Source organism: Toxorhynchites rutilus, chromosome 3 (genome assembly GCF_029784135.1).
Source record: "Toxorhynchites rutilus septentrionalis strain SRP chromosome 3, ASM2978413v1, whole genome shotgun sequence".
NCBI lineage: Eukaryota > Metazoa > Arthropoda > Insecta > Diptera > Culicidae > Toxorhynchites > Toxorhynchites rutilus.
In genome coordinates, this window is record NC_073746.1 from 191995998 (window position 1) to 192013371 (window position 17374).

A 17374-nucleotide genomic window follows, 5' to 3' on the forward strand; every position below is an offset into this window, starting at 1 on the left:
TTTTCCTTGAAAAATCGGTATTATATATAAAAAATAAAATAAAATGAAATATCAAGAATAATCCATTTTTACATGCTGAAAAAAACTTCAGCTAAATCGGTCGAGTAGATCCTGGGATATCGATACCACCAACTGAAAAAAATGGTTTCAAGAAAAAATATGTTTCAAAATTCGTACATCAATACCTCATTCCTTGAGATGCCCTCATACTTTTTACTGTAAGTTTCCAATGAAATCTAATATCGAAAAATTCCTTTGGGACAACATTTCTGAGGGCATAAGCTTTCCAAAAATGCAAAAAAAAACCATTTTTCGACCTTCCAGATCGGGGTCCCCCTTGAGCTGCATTATAAGAACACATACTGTGCATACAGTTGGAACAGTGTGAAGAAGCTATAGTGCAGGAGTGGCCAAAGCGTAGACCACGGGTGACTGGCCGCCCACGTAGCTTTTCCTAGTTGTTCGCCAGTCTGATATTTACACGTTACCAAGTTCAGTAATTTATTTTTATTTATTTAACAAGTATTAATAACTTGTTTTGGGAAAAATATTTATGTTTTAATTAAAAAAATATCAGACACAAAAAATAAAGAAAAATTTGAATAAATTTTCTCAAAAATATGTTTTTTTTAATTCTGAAAAAATTGATCTGAATAATTATTAAAACTACTAAAAAGTCAGCCAAACATCGGAAGATGGGCACTTTTACAGAAAAAAAGTGTTTACTATTAAGTTTTAATACTACATATATATTAAGCTGTCAAAATGATGTGTTAATACTACATATATATTAGGCTGTCAAAAAAGTCCTGCGGTTTTTTGTTTTGAATTTTCATTTGTTCATAAAATTAGTTACAATCATCTGTTTTAAGTCAAATATGCGCCGTTTTGTTCGATGACTTGTTCCCAATGAGATGCCAACTTCATAATACCCCTGTTATAGAAGCTCGCTTCCTTATGGCAAAAAACTCGGATAGCCAATTTTCACAGACCTCTTTTGTGGCTAACTTCTGACTACCTAGCTCGTTCGCCATGGACAAAAACAGGTGGTAGTCACTTGGTGCAAGATCCGGACTATACGGTGGATGCAAAAGAACCTTCTATCCGAGCTCCCGGAGCTTCTAGCGCGTCACCAAAGAAGTGTGTGGCCTGGCGTTGTCCTGATGGAAGACAATGCGGCATCTGTTTATCAAAGATGGCCTCTTCTTCATGAGTGCTACCTTCAAGCGGTCCAGTTGTTGGCAATACAGGTCCGAATTGAGCGTTTGGCCATAGGGAGCAGCTCATAATAGATTATTCCTTGACAATCCCACCAAACACACAGCAGAACCTTCCTGGCCGTTAATGAGGGCTTGGCCAAAGTCTGAGCAGCTTCAGCGGGCTTCGACCACGACCGTTTGCGCTTCACGTTGTCGTAAGTGACCCACTTTTCATCGCCAGTCACCATCCGCTTCAGAAACGGGTCGATTTTGTTGCGATTCAAATGCGTCGATACGGTCAAAGATGTTTTTTTGCGTCAACGTGTGTGGCACCCATACATCGAGCTTCTTTGTGAATCCAAGCTTCTTCAAATGGTTAATAACGGTTTGATGACTTATCCCCATCTTGGCCGATGCTACGGCCTACTATGCCGGTCTTTCTCGGCTAATTCAGCGATTTTGTCGCAATTTTCGACGACAGGCCTTCCGGAGCGTGGCGCATCTTCGACGACCTCTACACCAGAACGAAAACGTTGAAACCATCGTTGTGCGGTGGAAATGGAAACTGTATCGGGTCCATAAACTGCACAAATTTTATTGGCAGCTTGAGATGCATTTTTGCCTTTGTCATAGTAGTACTGTAAAATATGTCGGATTTTTTTTTGTCGGAGTACTGTAAAATATGACAGAAGCCCTTTCTATTAGTATTTCCGGTCCTGATTAGATTAGCTGTCATCCTTGAGAAAGATAGTTTTGCTACTGTCATACGAAACCAAATTACACACGAAATTCCTGAACATTCATTTTCTTGGTGAGCTGATGATAGCCTAGTTTGATGATTCCTCACACAATTGTGTAAATCAGAACATTAATGGAATGGCGTCAGTTTGATGTGATGATTGCAATGCCAGAGACATCAGCGAGCAAGTAATTTGGTCGCATCCACGGCTCAATCCGAAACGAAAACATGTGATGACGCAAAACAAGGAAGAACAAGCGATCCTAGAACGTACCTAGAACGACACTAAAAGTTTGCCTCAACGAGAACCAATATTTATTCTCCAGGCTTCAGAAACGGGTCGATTTTGTTGCGATTCGGCAGCGATTCAAATGCGTCGATACGATCAAAGATGTTTTTTTGCGTCAACGTGTGTGGCACCCATACATCGAGCTTCTTTGTGAATCCAAGCTTCTTCAAATGGTTAATAACGGTTTGATGACTTATCCCCATCTTGGCCGATGCTACGGCCTACTATGCCGGTCTTTCTCGGCTAATTCAGCGATTTTGTCGCAATTTTCGACGACAGGCCTTCCGGAGCGTGGCGCATCTTCGACGACCTCTACACCAGAACGAAAACGTTGAAACCATCGTTGTGCGGTGGAAATGGAAACTGTATCGGGTCCATAAACTGCACAAATTTTATTGGCAGCTTGAGATGCATTTTTGCCTTTGTCATAGTAGTACTGTAAAATATGTCGGATTTTTTTTTGTCGGAGTACTGTAAAATATGACAGAAGCCCTTTCTATTAGTATTTCCGGTCCTGATTAGATTAGTTGTCATCCTTGAGAAAGATAGTTTTGCTACTGTCATGCGAAACCAAATTACACACGAAATTCCTGAACATTCATTTTCTTGGTGAGCTGATGATAGCCTAGTTTGATGATTCCTCACACAATTGTGTAATTCAGAACATTAATGGAATGGCGTCAGTTTGATGTGATGATTGCAATGCCAGAGACATCAGCGAGCAAGTAATTTGGTCGCATCCACGGCTCAATCCGAAACGAAAACATGTGATGACGCAAAACAAGGAAGAACAAGCGATCCTAGAACGTACCTAGAACGACACTAAAAGTTTGCCTCAACGAGAACCAATATTTATTCTCCAGGCTTCAGAAACGGGTCGATTTTGTTGCGATTCGGCAGCGATTCAAATGCGTCGATACGATCAAAGATGTTTTTTTGCGTCAACGTGTGTGGCACCCATACATCGAGCTTCTTTGTGAATCCAAGCTTCTTCAAATGGTTAATAACGGTTTGATGACTTATCCCCATCTTGGCCGATGCTACGGCCTACTATGTCGGTCTTTCTCGGCTAATTCAGCGATTTTGTCGCAATTTTCGACGACAGGCCTTCCGGAGCGTGGCGCATCTTCGACGACCTCTACACCAGAACGAAAACGTTGAAACCATCGTTGTGCGGTGGAAATGGAAACTGTATCGGGTCCATAAACTGCACAAATTTTATTGGCAGCTAGAGATGCATTTTTGCCTTTGTCATAGTAGTACTGTAAAATATGTCGGATTTTTTTTTTGTCGGAGTACTGTAAAATATGACAGAAGCCATTTCTATTAGTATTTCCGGTCCTGATTAGATTAGCTCTCATCCTTGAGAAAGATAGTTTTGCTACTGTCATGCGAAACCAAATTACACACGAAATTCCTGAACATTCATTTTCTTGGTGAGCTGATGATAGCCTAGTTTGATGATTCCTCACACAATTGTGTAATTCAGAACATTAATGGAATGGCGTCAGTTAGATGTGATGATTGCAATGCCAGAGACATCAGCGAGCAAGTAATTTGGTCGCATCCACGGCTCAATCCGAAACGAAAACATGTGATGACGCAGAACAAGGAAGAACAAGCGATCCTAGAACGTACCTAGAACGACACTAAAAGTTTGCCTCAACGAGAACCAATATTTATTCTCCAGGCAAATATTCTCCTTCGTTCTTTTGACGTAGAACTACGTCTTTCATTAAGGGTGCCAAATCAGGAAACAAGTCACGTTTTTATAAAATAAAGTTAACGTTAATAACTATTTTTGCTACGAATGGATTTTGGCGATTTACATAGTAAACGAATCGTAAAATCCCTAAGATTGGTTTAATATGCTATACATTAGAATCTCCTGGTTTGTAAATGGTTAAAATACATGAAAACTTTAAGCGTTTCCATTTTCCCATACATTTGATCTGTCCATTTGTGTGCTTTCCCGAACAGAGCAGTCAATAACGAGCAACTTATCGACGAGCAGCGAAAGGGAAATAGGATTTAAAGTCTCCGTGGACACAGGAAAAGAAGAACAATGAAGGGGAATACTTGCCTAGAGTATAAACAGTGGATCTCGCTGAGGCAAATTTTCATTCGGCATCGGACTGTTGAGCAATCCAGTTCACTTTGCTTTCGCTGCGCTTCGATCTAAGATTGGACCCCACCAGTGGTAATCCAACTTGGATATCGTCGTGTGGTTTTTTCAGTTCGTTTTTGGCGTTATTCGTATCGTGTGTTTTTCTTTCCGCGTCATAAATTGGTGTGTGTGATGAGTAAGAAGAAGAGGAAGGCTGACTCGAGCACTGCAAAAAGCGAACGCATTGCCAAGGGCAATCAAATTTCGAGACAAGCGTCATCTGGTGAAGCACGGCATGTTGGTGCAGTGAAAAGCGCTCGCGCTGAACCGAGCCTTCACGAGTGTGACACCGCATCGAACAACAGCGAAGTAGGCGACTACGGCGCGTCGGTCGAAAATTAAACGCTATTACCCAGGCAGCAACCAAAATCAAGTTCCCCCACTGGTGGTGAAGGCGGTCGCTCTTGACAAACTCATCAGCGAATTCGCATCGATGGGTGTTACAGCAGAGTACAAGATGTGTGGCATAATTCAGTCTTTTTCCAAGCAGTTAACATTGTTTGTTTTTCGTCATCATAAGAGCTTCGTTGGTGCCTTTGGCATTGCATGAATGCATTAAACTGACTTTATGGCGAAGCAGGCATCAAGGTTGTGCGCCAAAAAATCATTTGGGGAATTGGGGGTTATTTGGGTTCGCGTGCCAGTCGCAAAACTGCCTTCAACTAGGATTGCACTAATCTTGATCATAACAAAGCAATGCTACTGTTTTCAAGGTTGTTGATATTAACAAAAAGAGTTTATTTCACTTGTTTAGACATCAAGAAAGTAAATATCGTTCTGGAATATTGTATATGTTGTATGTGATTAGGTTTCGCTTGCCAGTAGAAACACTTCCTCCACTAAGGGTGGCAGCTGCGCTTATCTCGAGCATGAGAAAGTAATGCAACTTTTTTCGAGGCCAGTAATATAAACAGAATCTTTTCTTTTGAGAATAACGCAAAATGATGAGATGATGGCTCTGTATGCGTGCTATGGCGAACGCTTGTTTGGCGCTTGGTTTACGTTGTACGAACGATGCCTAGAGGTGCAATTCCACTGAGGCAATACTAAATAACATGTAGCATGATATTTGATACTTGCATGTGTTGTCATTGTTGTTGTTTCCTCGCGGTGCCAAAGATATATTGATGTAGTTATGAGATGTGGTGCTCTGCCATAAAAAAAATCTGAAAACCCCTGAGCTAGTGTATTGTTCTGCGAGGGCAAAAATGAATCATCAATCAATTATCGTTAACTGAATCTACAATGAAAAAACATTTAAGAGATTATTCTACTAAACAGTTGTTTCTAAAATTCCACAACACTATAGAATAATATCTGAAGGTATAAACAAGCGACTTATATAAAATAATAGCGTAGTTCTACTTCAACAATGCGGTCGTATCTTGGACACAACCTCCTATAATTTTTCTTCTTCTTTTCTTTGTTCGCGGTGACTTTATATCATTCTCCTTCGTTGATCGCCGATAAGTTGCTCGTTATTGACGACATGGGTAGGGAAGCTCACAAATGAGCAGAACAAATGTATGGGAAAATGGAAATGCTTCTAGTTTTCATCAATTTTAACCTTTACACATCAGGGGATTGTAATATATAGCGTAAAAAACAAATCTTAGGGAATTTTCGATTCGTTTGGTGTTTGAATCGTCTAAATCCGTTCGCCGCAAAAATAGTTATTCTGATTTGGCACCCTTAATGAAAGGCATAGTTCTACGTCAAAAGCACCAAATATAAAATAAGACTAATTTAAAATTGAATATTGGCACAATGCAATTATTTCCTTTTTTGCAACTACAATATATGGAAGAATGTCCACGTGGACAACAGGGGAGGGGTATAGTCAATGAGCACGATTGTCCACGGAGGGGGAGGGGGGTGTCTAAAAGCGTGCTTTTTCTGTCCACGTGGTATGTGGACAGCCCCTAATCTGTTTTACTCTGCTTGTTGAGCAAACTAAATCCCAATCAAATGACTGCAGATTCGACAGAATGTCCCGATACACAACGAAAAAGCACTGATTGTAACAAAACAAATATCTGACCTCTGAACGAAATAAATAAAATTCAGGGATGCCAGATGTTTTTTCTTGAATTTTTGCGATAAATATAACAAATATCTGTAAATATGTGCTAATGTCTGCAAAACTGGCCAGTTTCCTTTATCATTTGGAACCAATAATGTTTTGTCACTATTTTGAACAGCCTGTAGCTGGAATAAAACATTGTGACGAAAGTTAAATGTTTGTAAATTCGTAGACATAGGTGCGAATGTGGCATCTTTGATCTAATTTGGCAACCAGCAGAATGAACACCTTGTCACTTGCTGTTCATCCTTTCACATACATCAAATGAACCTCTCACGTCATCCGATACGACTGTAGGAATAGAACGAGGAGAGTTGCGTGATGGTGATGTGACAATTGTCATCTCACCTCACACGCCGCGTAGAAACAGGCCGAGAATAAGCCCCAGATGACTACCCTGCGGAACACCTTGTTGTGCACTTTCACATATTGTATTCTGCTCTCCAGATATGTCCCAATCCATTCGAACATTTTTCCGTGAATCTGGAAATCAGTCATCGCGCGCATTATGCTTTGTTGAACTTGGTTGAACTATCGGCCAGGGCGAGCGGTTAGAGACCTTGCTGATGTTGTTTTTCTGCAACTTCGTTTATTCTCTCTGCATTTTTCTTTATCTCACCTCGCAAGCTTCAAGCATCTGATTGTATTGACTGACTACCTCGTGTAAAAGGTCATTCGTGGAGCTCAGAGCACTGCGAAAGCGAGTGTTACTCATCAACTTCCTATAAGATGGGCACATCCAAAAGTTCATTGAGCTCGACCTGATCTGAGCCCACAGATCCGCATCTATGTGTGAACATTTTAGGTGGAACGTGGACTTGCGGAATCCTTGGCAAGAAACGACGTCGTTCACGTCAGTGATAGTGATAGCACAAGCATGACAGCACTCCTCCATTTCACACTACCGATTCTGCTTCTCCAAACAATAAATTCGAAAAGACTCCGAGGTGCACGGGTATGTAGGACGTTGTATAACTAACAGAGCACAAAACTACGTATTTAAAACTTAAAAAACACTTAAGAAACCGAAAATCAAAATAAAACAAAACAAAGCACGACTATAACAATAACATGAACATGTTTATTAAACGTTATTGCAAATTCAGTTCAACTTTCAACACTTTTTGAGCATTTTAATTTTCTCGTCTATCAAGGCTGCACTTCTCTGGGCGTCCGCCAGCATCTTTATTTTTCTAGCCTCATCTTATTCTGCTTGTCGCTTTCGTTTTGCAGCGATTTCTTTCTCATCTTCTTCAGTTTGCTTAGCTTTGAAGGGCTTTCCTTATTTTGAGTGAGCTTTCCTTATTTTGAGTTGCATTGCATCGATGAGCGATTTCATTACAATAACACCAGTAACTTCTCCTGCATTCGTGATTGCATCGTACACGATTCTCTATGCCAAAGGAATCGGGACTTTTTTACTAACAAGGTCAAATTTGGAAGCTTCTTATTCGACTGAGTGAAAAGTTCCATCCAATAATTGTTCAATCTTTGATCTTCTCTTTGATATGCAGATAACATCAGGTTTCTCAATAAGAGCGCTACAATTTTTTTTCAAATAAAACGAAAACAGTTTTGGATATCAATAGAATTATGTATTCATGTGAAAGTATATTTGATGTCATTATGTCATTAAAAGAAATCGAGTTCCATTTCTTTTGCATGGTCACCACTGGCACGCTGGCAGAAGTCCAGATGCTGAACCCGGCTTTCGCTTTCGACGGTTTTCGAGCATAAATCGGCCGATACTGCTGCAATTTCACGTTCGATCTTCATATGAAGTTCATCAATCGTCGCTGGCTCTGCTGGCATAGACCATAGACGTAGCCCTACAGGAAATAGTCTAATGGGGTCATATCGCACGACCGAGGCGGCCACTAGAATGGGTCATTTCGTGAGATAACACGCTCGCCAAACTTGGTTTTCAATCGATTGTTAAATTCGCTGTGTGGTTTGTGGCCCCGTCCTGTTGAAACTACATATTGTCCAAGCCCATATCATCCAATTCGGGCCACAAATTTTCGGTTATCATTGAGCGGTAGCGATTCCCATTCCCATTCCCATCGTGCCAGTCTTGATCATCACCGAAGAAGTACGGCCCAATGATGCAATGGATGCAATGGTGACTCATGGAGTACGTGTGGATTGCTGCCTGACCAATAACGCATATTTTGCTTATTGACGAAGCCATTCAGCCAGAGCCTCATAGCTGAAGATAATTTTCGATGAAAATTCGGATCATTTTCAAGTCGTTACTCAGCCCAATTCATGAACATACTGGCGCTTCTGGTGGTTAAGCGGCTTCAGTTCTTTCGCCATTTTGATCTTGCAAGGATGAAGGCCAAGATCTTTTCGCAAAAGTCGCCACAACGACGTCATAGAGATGCCCAACGCTGTGAGAGACTGATTTTGGTCTCCCTCAATTGATGCTGTACCGGCAGCAATATTCTTGACACTACGAGCACTTCTTTGTCTTACTGGCACGGCAACATTTTGTACTGTGCCTGTAGATTCAAATTTGTCCACTAGACGCTCAATTGTTGATCTGGCAGAACGATTACGACGACCATAAATTGGATATAGCGCTCTTAAAGTTGAGGCCATTGACTCCGAATTCCGGTAATAAATTTTAATAATTTCGGCTCGTTGTTGGATCGTATATCTATCCATTATGAAATGACAAACCTTACTGTCAATAAAGAATTACCCCGAGATCTCGAATGGAGGTAACGCGATCGATAACAGCAGAACCGATTATGTAGTAATGGGACAGAAACGATTGGCGCCTTGTAAATGTGATTGTCTTGCACTTGCTGATGTTCAACTCCATGCCATTATCAGCACACCATGCAACCAATTCATTCACGTCAGCTTGTAGAGCATAGCAGTCCAATATGGAAGAGATTTTCCTAAATATTTTTAGGTCATCAGCGTAGAAAAGCCTCAGACCTCAGCCGGCTGGCGAGATCATTGACGAAGAGAATGAAAATCAAGGGCCCAAGAACGCTCCCTTGAGGGACGCCGGATGAAATAAGATATGTACGGGAACGAGCACTTCCAACTCTCACGAAAGCTTTTCTATCGGTTAGATACGATTTGAGCCACTCAGTTATCCATTCAGGAAGTCCAATATGTTTGAGTTTCGCGATAGCCAGTTCGTGGGGGACTTTATCAAAAGCTTTCGAGAAATCAAAATAGATAGTATCTACCTGACTGCGACTTTCTACAGTTTCCGACAGAACGCTCATGAAACTCATCAGATTTGAAACGGTTGAACATTTCTTCACAAAACCATGTTGAGCATCAGTTATGAACGAACGACCCGCATTAAAGAGACTCCGGTGGACGAGTTCTTCAAAAACTTTAGCAATGCAGCATAGTATCGAGATTCCTCGGTAGTTACCAATGGCGTGAACACTACCAGACTTGTGAATTGGAGTGATCGATGCCATCTTCCACACCTCTGGAAACCTACGCTCGCTCAGGGAACGATTGAAGATTGTGCTGATAGGAGTTTTCAATGCATCTGCACATTCCTTTAGAAATGCTGGAGGTAGACAGTCTGTACCGGCACCCTTGGAAGCGTCAAGGTTTTTCAAAACTGCAGCTACGTCATTTGGATCGAAAGTTAATAGCGGAAGGTTTATGTCAAACGATGGAATGTTTCGACCAGCCGCTGATAAACTGGGAGTGTCACGATTGTGCACGCTACTGAAAAAGTCCGCGAAAAAGTCAGCGATATTCTCGGGCGAGTCCGCAGTAGCTCCATCATGCGTCATTCCTGAGGGAATTCGAGTAGTATTTTTCAGGTTCCTAATGTAGGACCAGAAAGATGCTGGATCACGTTTCAAGTTTGATTCGGTGCGGTTGTTGTAACTTCGAAACGCGTTTTCTTGACATTCATTGTAGAGCGTTTCAAGGTGTTTTAAAACGTTTACGTGATTTCCGAACGATATTACGAAGGTGTCGTAGTTATGGTGTCCACCAAGGGAGTTTTGAGTGAATTGCGGAACTCCTGTGTTTTCGTGGAACTTGATCGTCGAGTATGCTAAAAACCTTTTCATAGAACAGTGCAGCTGTCTGGTCTGTGGATGCGTCGCCGAGTATAGCATCCCAGTCAACCGCCGCAAGCAGGTCTTTAAGCGCTACGAAGTCACATCGTTTAAAATCGAAATCATCATTTAGATTTCACTTTCAGTCATTCGGCTTCATTATTTTCTCCATAACAGCTCATACGAGTCCCGTTAAATCTTCGAAAAGTAAAGGGACTATCGGTGCCACTGTCTGATATTCATGCAAAAATGATTTAGCTGTCGAAGCCGTTGTGACATAAAAAATATATATCGATCCAATATCGATCCCAGCCTATCATTCACAGCATTAGCGACAATCTCGAATACCTTTGACCGGAAAGCTGATGCAAAACTCCGTTCGGATGGCTTTCCTTAAACTTGTACTCCTCTTGTTTCCTTACCTCGCTAACAAAACGTCTGAGGGGTGGTAGGATTTGAACTGCACGTCCCACAAGACGTTCGTTCTCCACCCAGCGAACATTACAATACGGAAATACAGTTCTACCAGTTACGGTCGTGTAATCTGCCATTCTTGAAGGAATGTTTTTAAACAGACTGTGCTCTCAAAAAGTCATCCAAATTCCATTCGGGTTTTCTCAGCCCCTCCTTGGAGGAATTATGAACCGTATGGATTTCGGAGCTTCCAATGTTGAGAATTTCGTTCGACTGGTTTGATGTAAGTTCTTGAACTTCGCTTGTAAAATCCTTAAGCATTTTCTAGTTTACTGAAAATCCGTCTTCCGTGGAACATTGAATTACTTTCTTCGACAGAGCAGGATTAAAAAAAACACAGATTCTCACTGCTTAGAAGGTAGTTACGCGCTAAAACACATACAGTAACATTTTAGAGCCCAAAAAAAACACTTAGCAAAAAATCTCGACTTCGTGAAGCCATTCCCGACTTTTTCCCGATGGATTATGATTCCCGTCTTTTTCCCTGGATTCCTCTTGATCATGAGGAAGTATTAAACCTGTTAACTCACAGGAAAGAGGAATCGTCAGACGTACAACTCGGTTGAAAGCACTGCTTCCTGGAGCAACTGCAGCAATGAATATTGCATCAATATTCAATTAATAAAAAAATGATAAATCGAAAATATCTATGACATTTTTAATACGAAGATACTCGTCTGGTCTTCCGTCAACTGGTCTTCTGGTCTTCCGTCAACCCGTCAACAAATTGAGGGGCTTAGAATGAAAGGGGTGTAAGTGATTTGATCGATTTCTCTACATCGATTCTCTCTTCTGGTCACAAATTAGCTGCAAATACATTCCCAGTTGTATTTGAAAATGTGGAAGATAGGTCAGAACCTCATCTATCGGATTCTATAGCGAACTTAAATTGGAACTTTTTTGCAGTTGAGTTATTAACTAAAGAAAAAGTTGATGAAGAGAAATCGATCAAGTCACTTACATCCCTTGCATTTAAGGCCCTCAATTGTGATTACTGGTTTGATTATTCCTTGATTCGGGATAATATCGAATTCAAGCAGCTCGCACGCCCTTTTAAAATAGAACCCATGAGAAAATGAATTCAAAAAACAGTGCCTTCCTGAACGAACTGAAACATACATTGGACCACTGTATTGAACTGCTTGAGCATGATCAAGACGCCCTAGCTTTATTGCGAAAGCCGGTTTAGCAGCCATAACAAAATCACAATCCGGTAGATTTACGCGACATTCTAGATGCATTAATCGGTACCTGCTTACTGACTGCTATTATTCCAGTCCCAGAATCGAGGCTAGCTGCTCGTGAATTTATTCAGGAATAAAAATGGAATTTTTCCACGTAACGATCAAGGCTACCCCCCCTCCCCTTATATCACATTAAGTAACGCAACCCCGTCCCCATCATCCTGCTCCCCTTCTCACTGCGTTACGTAATTACGTAATTGTGCACGACGCCAAAGCAAACAGTAACATGTACAGACTCGTACTCACAGACTCTCTGCTTCGTGTTCGGCCTTTTTCCAATGTCGAATTCCAGCACCCCAAGCTACGAAAGGAGTTTCTGTTTCAGTTGGATGTCCTGACCCATGAGAACCTTTGTCCGTCATTCCATGGTCAGAAGTAAATATATATAAAGTTCTTCGATCATTATTTGTTAGTACATCTATGAGACGAACAATTTCTTCAATTCCCTTGTCGACAGTCAACAGATTTTCTGAAAAGAGACTATTGAGAAGTTAATTTCAAGTGACTCACAAAAAGGTACAACATACTCCGAGTACGGCTTATGAACATGGCCTGATGTATCCAAACCTAAAAGATGTAAAAACAGCACATTTCTTCTCCCAGATTTTAGCGCGGAAAGATTGTCGGCTCTTGCAAAAAATTGCTTGACTCTATCAAACACCCAAATGTCTAGTGCGCTTGTGTTGCTGTTTGAAACAAATGCGTCAAAATCCGTCGAATAATGGTCGGTATATATTTTTCTATGGTTAATACCACTTGTGAATATAGGAAGAATATCTGCACTTCCCCAGAGAAAAGAAGTATCACTTCGATTGAAAATCGAATCGAATTCCACAGGATTTTCCTTCCATCCTTTGAAAATGGCACTCGGATCTTCATAGATACCTGTGAAGAAAATATAACTTTTAGAAAAATATTTCACATTGCGTTCCTACTACTTTACATATTTTTAAAACATGATTTTTTTACTATTGATCACGTAATAATTAGGATACAAATGGTGTAAAAAGGCTGTGCTTTATGTATCATACCGGCAAAAAGTGCTACGTGCCCAGGTCTGGATTCTGTTGGAACACGAGTGTGAGATATACCGAAAGCTCCTTTATTGATGATGACATTCCGCAGGAATTGGGTCCTATTCGCATGGTGTTTCAAAAATGATTCCGCCCGTAAACCGTCAGCGACAAACACGACAACTCTGCAAAGGGGTAATTTATTTTTCGAAAAACAACTCAAATAAAATTCAGCACTGCAGTAAATTTGGACTTTCTGATGTTAACTGTCGCATTAGCAAAAATGAATAAATACCACGAAATAACACTAATCAAAACAATCCCAATCCCAAATCAAAAATGAACTGTACCTATCAGCGATCGCTTCTTCATTTCTGGGTCCATCAGGTAGGCCATTAAGCACAGGTGATCGGAAATATATATAGAATACCGATAAGAGAAACAAAAGATGGACAAAAAATGCTACAATGGAGAAAATCATTGTTAATGTCAACCACTTTGTTACAGGTTTCACGGAATATTATTTATTATAGACTCTTATAATCCTGGATCCGTAACCGGTTAAAAAAGTCAGTTTCGCCGGCAAAATACATGTTCTGTTTGCGTTAATGTAGCGTTAATCAACAATGCACAATATAAACTTCAAGCCCACGGTCAATGTAAACTTCATGTACAAAACAAGGCATCTACTCTCGTTAGTAAACAACTGATTTGTATATGAAAATATGACGTCATTATTATCGGATAACATTTATTTGAACACAGCAGATAAAGCAGTAGTCCAGACCTAAGTGGTGCGGACTCAATCCACTTCATTCTCAAGCAAATTCTTGCATGTTTTCAAGCGATTTCTTGCAATAAATTCTCAGACCACCAGAGATGCCAGATTTACAAATATGTTTGTAAATTTACAGACATATCTGTAAAACATTCATCATATCAAAAATATTTGACTCACCATATGACATTTTTCCATAGTTTTAATACAGAAAAGTTATTATATTTAGTATATATCAATACACATGACGTTAGACCAGCGATACTCAACCTGCGGCCCGGCAGTCCTTCTTGTTGGCCCATCTGGTGTGTATGATGTTTGGAACTCATACACATAAGTACTTTTGCCTTGACATCACTGCAGACGAAAAAGAGGATACGGTTATTCACAATTAATGAACAATTCTCGCGTAACTTTTGAAAAGGTCCAATGTAACATTTTCGCCAACTCGAGAAAAACGTAGTTGAAGACCCGAACATTATTTCGCGAATTGTCTTAAAAGCTATCAATCTTTATCACTGTTTTCACCACTAGCTGTCAAGAATAACTTCGTAAAACCAATCGTAACTATTGTTCCGTGATTTGAGATTAAGGTTGAAGCCTCGGAGCGAAAAATGTTACATTGGACGTTTTGACTGCCCGCGTTTGCACATTGGACATATTACGTTGCACTATAAAAATTTGAAACTAACTAATAAACAACAATCCAAATATCAGCATTTCGTTCTAAAGACTGATTACTATTGTTATCACTCGTTGAATTGCACTGAAATCGATAACAACACCTGTAAGAAACAAATTCCAAAACGACCGAAGAACGACTGCGAGTTGTTTTGACTGCTTTGTTACTTCGGACGTTTCGGCCGTCGGAGGAAAGTGGCGTCCGAAGTAACAGCCGGGTGCTTAAAATTCGAATCTGTACATTGGATATTTTTTTTATCGGCGACAAAAAGATGAAGAAGATAGATACGTGAACGATTGTTTTTGTAATACATTCAATGATTGAAAACTAATAGCGTGCATCCATTAACACGATTTGTTTACATTTGTTACATAGGACCTTTTCAAAAGTTACGCGAGAATTGCATTCTCTGCAGGTAAGGAAAAATCTTGAACGAAAATTGTCTCTGATAATTATTTTCTGTTCTAGACAAGATTGTTTTGCTGAAATGCAAGGAGATTTATTGAAAAATAGTTAAGTTAGGGTCAGGACTATGCAACCTATGTATTTAAACAACATCGAATAAAAATTTTCATTCTGTTTTCAACAACTTACATTTGCCTTCGGGTCTGCTTATGACGAAATATGGGTTACTGTTCGATATTGTTACGACAGACATGGTTCATGGCCGTGTGGTGGTCTAAAACTTGTATAGCCTTGCATGGCGGATGGAAAATATACACTGCATTTTTTTAAAAATAAAAACGACAAGACCGCAAGCCTTGGTGGATGTCCAATATATCAACGGAGAAATACTGTGTTTTATAAAAATTAACAACGCGTATGTTTGTGTATGTATGTGTATGTATGTATGTGTAGATCGTTGAAACATTTAAACACACTTACAGCACATAAGTTATTAAGTGGTCCGAAAAATAATTTTTTTCCACTTTTTCCCAAAAATGACAAATGAAAATTAATAACATTTGAATCACTTAATCGATTTAGATGATCGACATATAAAATTGACCTAGCCTTTTATAAAAAAATATTTAACTTGCGAAATACATAATTATATTTTAGTAATTATTGATTGTAGTCGTTTTTTATTTTTTTTATGACTTTGGACTAGAGGGCGCTATATATTTTTATATTTTTTCTTGAAAGCTGAGGATTTTTTACACAATTATCTCGATATCAGGGTTGCTATTTTTTCATTTTTTAGATATGATTTAAAAAAAAATCATTTTTCCCCAAAAATAACTTTCTGCAAAAAATCATAACATTTGAACTACTGAACCAATTTAGATGATCGATATATTAAATTGAAGCCAATAAGCAAACACTTGGAAGCCATCTTGGAAGTCTACTGTGTTTTGTTTGTAAACAAAACACAATACGCTTGTGCCCAAGCTCGCTCGTGATTAGTCTGTCTCTTTCACGCTTCAAGGAAATAATTCCCCTTCAGCTTTCTTCCGTACTGTTTTCATATACCGCTCCTCTAACCAACTTAGTGACGAAACGGCCTCACCTAGTACCATAGGTGACGTAACCAAGACGGGTAACCAAGACGGGTCGGTTTTAGCAAGTTGGCCCACCTTAGGATACACTTCTACCCTTAGAAAAATCCTCGGTCGAAAACTACTAAATACATTTGGTAATGCAAAATTAGTAGAATGTACAAATTTTTTGTACATATTGTCAACAAACCCGCATCCCTACCAGAGTTTAGTATATTTTACTCGATAACATTAGTAAGCTTGGATATTGTCATATCTGAAAATTGGTGAGAAAAGCGCGTATTAAACATTTTCATTGTTCCCATAAGGCAATACGGAGGTATAATAAGGATATAATTCTGATACGTGCATTTTCGGCGAGAAAATGTAGCCGATATTGGGCTTCCGAATCATGGTTCTGCTTGACATATGTGTTTATTAGTACGGTCGAAAATGACTATAGATTGGTAGTATTTACCAAAAAATTTGTTATATTTACTAATTATTTCTCTCAGTGTACGCGCTTTGGTCCAGACCAAGATAGTGGAGTTGACAGGTGTCTCATTTTTTTTATCCCATTTATTTATTTATGGCTCATTAGCATTTTAGATGTAACAGAGCCGAATTTTAATCGTGTACATGTCACATGGTTATCATATCTATAATTAGCACATTACACAGTTGTCATTCGCCAGTATTCCTTCTATACCATTACATATGGTACATTCACACAGTAGCCATTTAGGCGTAAGAGTATTCTTTCTGTTCTTCCATTATCCAGTTGGACCACCGGCGGCGGAGACAGTTGATTGAGTTAATACATTGAATAGTCGTTTACAAGCTCCAACCCTGCATTTGATTGCACTCATTGTCGTACACCAATGGTATACAGTATTCGTTGACGAAATCGATACAACTGATATCATCACGTGTCATTTCCCGGAATATATCATCTTCTTATTGTCATACAAATGAAACAAAAATTTCTGTATAACTCGAAAACAAATCAAGTAAATGGAGCCAAATTTGGCATGTGAAGGTTTTAGAGGGCACGAAATGTTTCTATGGTGACTCCTCCCATCTCTCTAAGGGGTGGCTGCCATTCAAATAAAACACAAACTTCTGCATAATAAACAATCAAGTTGAGCCAAATTTGGGGTTTTTTAGGTACGAGAA

General features: G+C 39.7%; 1 protein-coding gene across 1 annotated transcript in view; it reads right to left on the minus strand.

The window, feature by feature from the left end:
* LOC129776048 (GPI ethanolamine phosphate transferase 1) overlaps nucleotides 1-14044 on the minus strand; it is a 50304-nt gene extending 36260 nt beyond the window's left edge. Inside the window, exons 1-4 of the mRNA XM_055781425.1 lie at nucleotides 13611-14044; nucleotides 13279-13445; nucleotides 12775-13132; nucleotides 12494-12727 (exon numbers count right to left, since the gene is read on the minus strand). Of these exons, the coding sequence (XP_055637400.1) occupies nucleotides 12494-12727; nucleotides 12775-13132; nucleotides 13279-13445; nucleotides 13611-13741 (890 nt within the window). The 5' untranslated portion in view covers nucleotides 13742-14044. The remainder of the gene's footprint in view (nucleotides 1-12493; nucleotides 12728-12774; nucleotides 13133-13278; nucleotides 13446-13610) is intronic.
* Between the last annotated feature and the right edge of the window lie 3330 nt (nucleotides 14045-17374).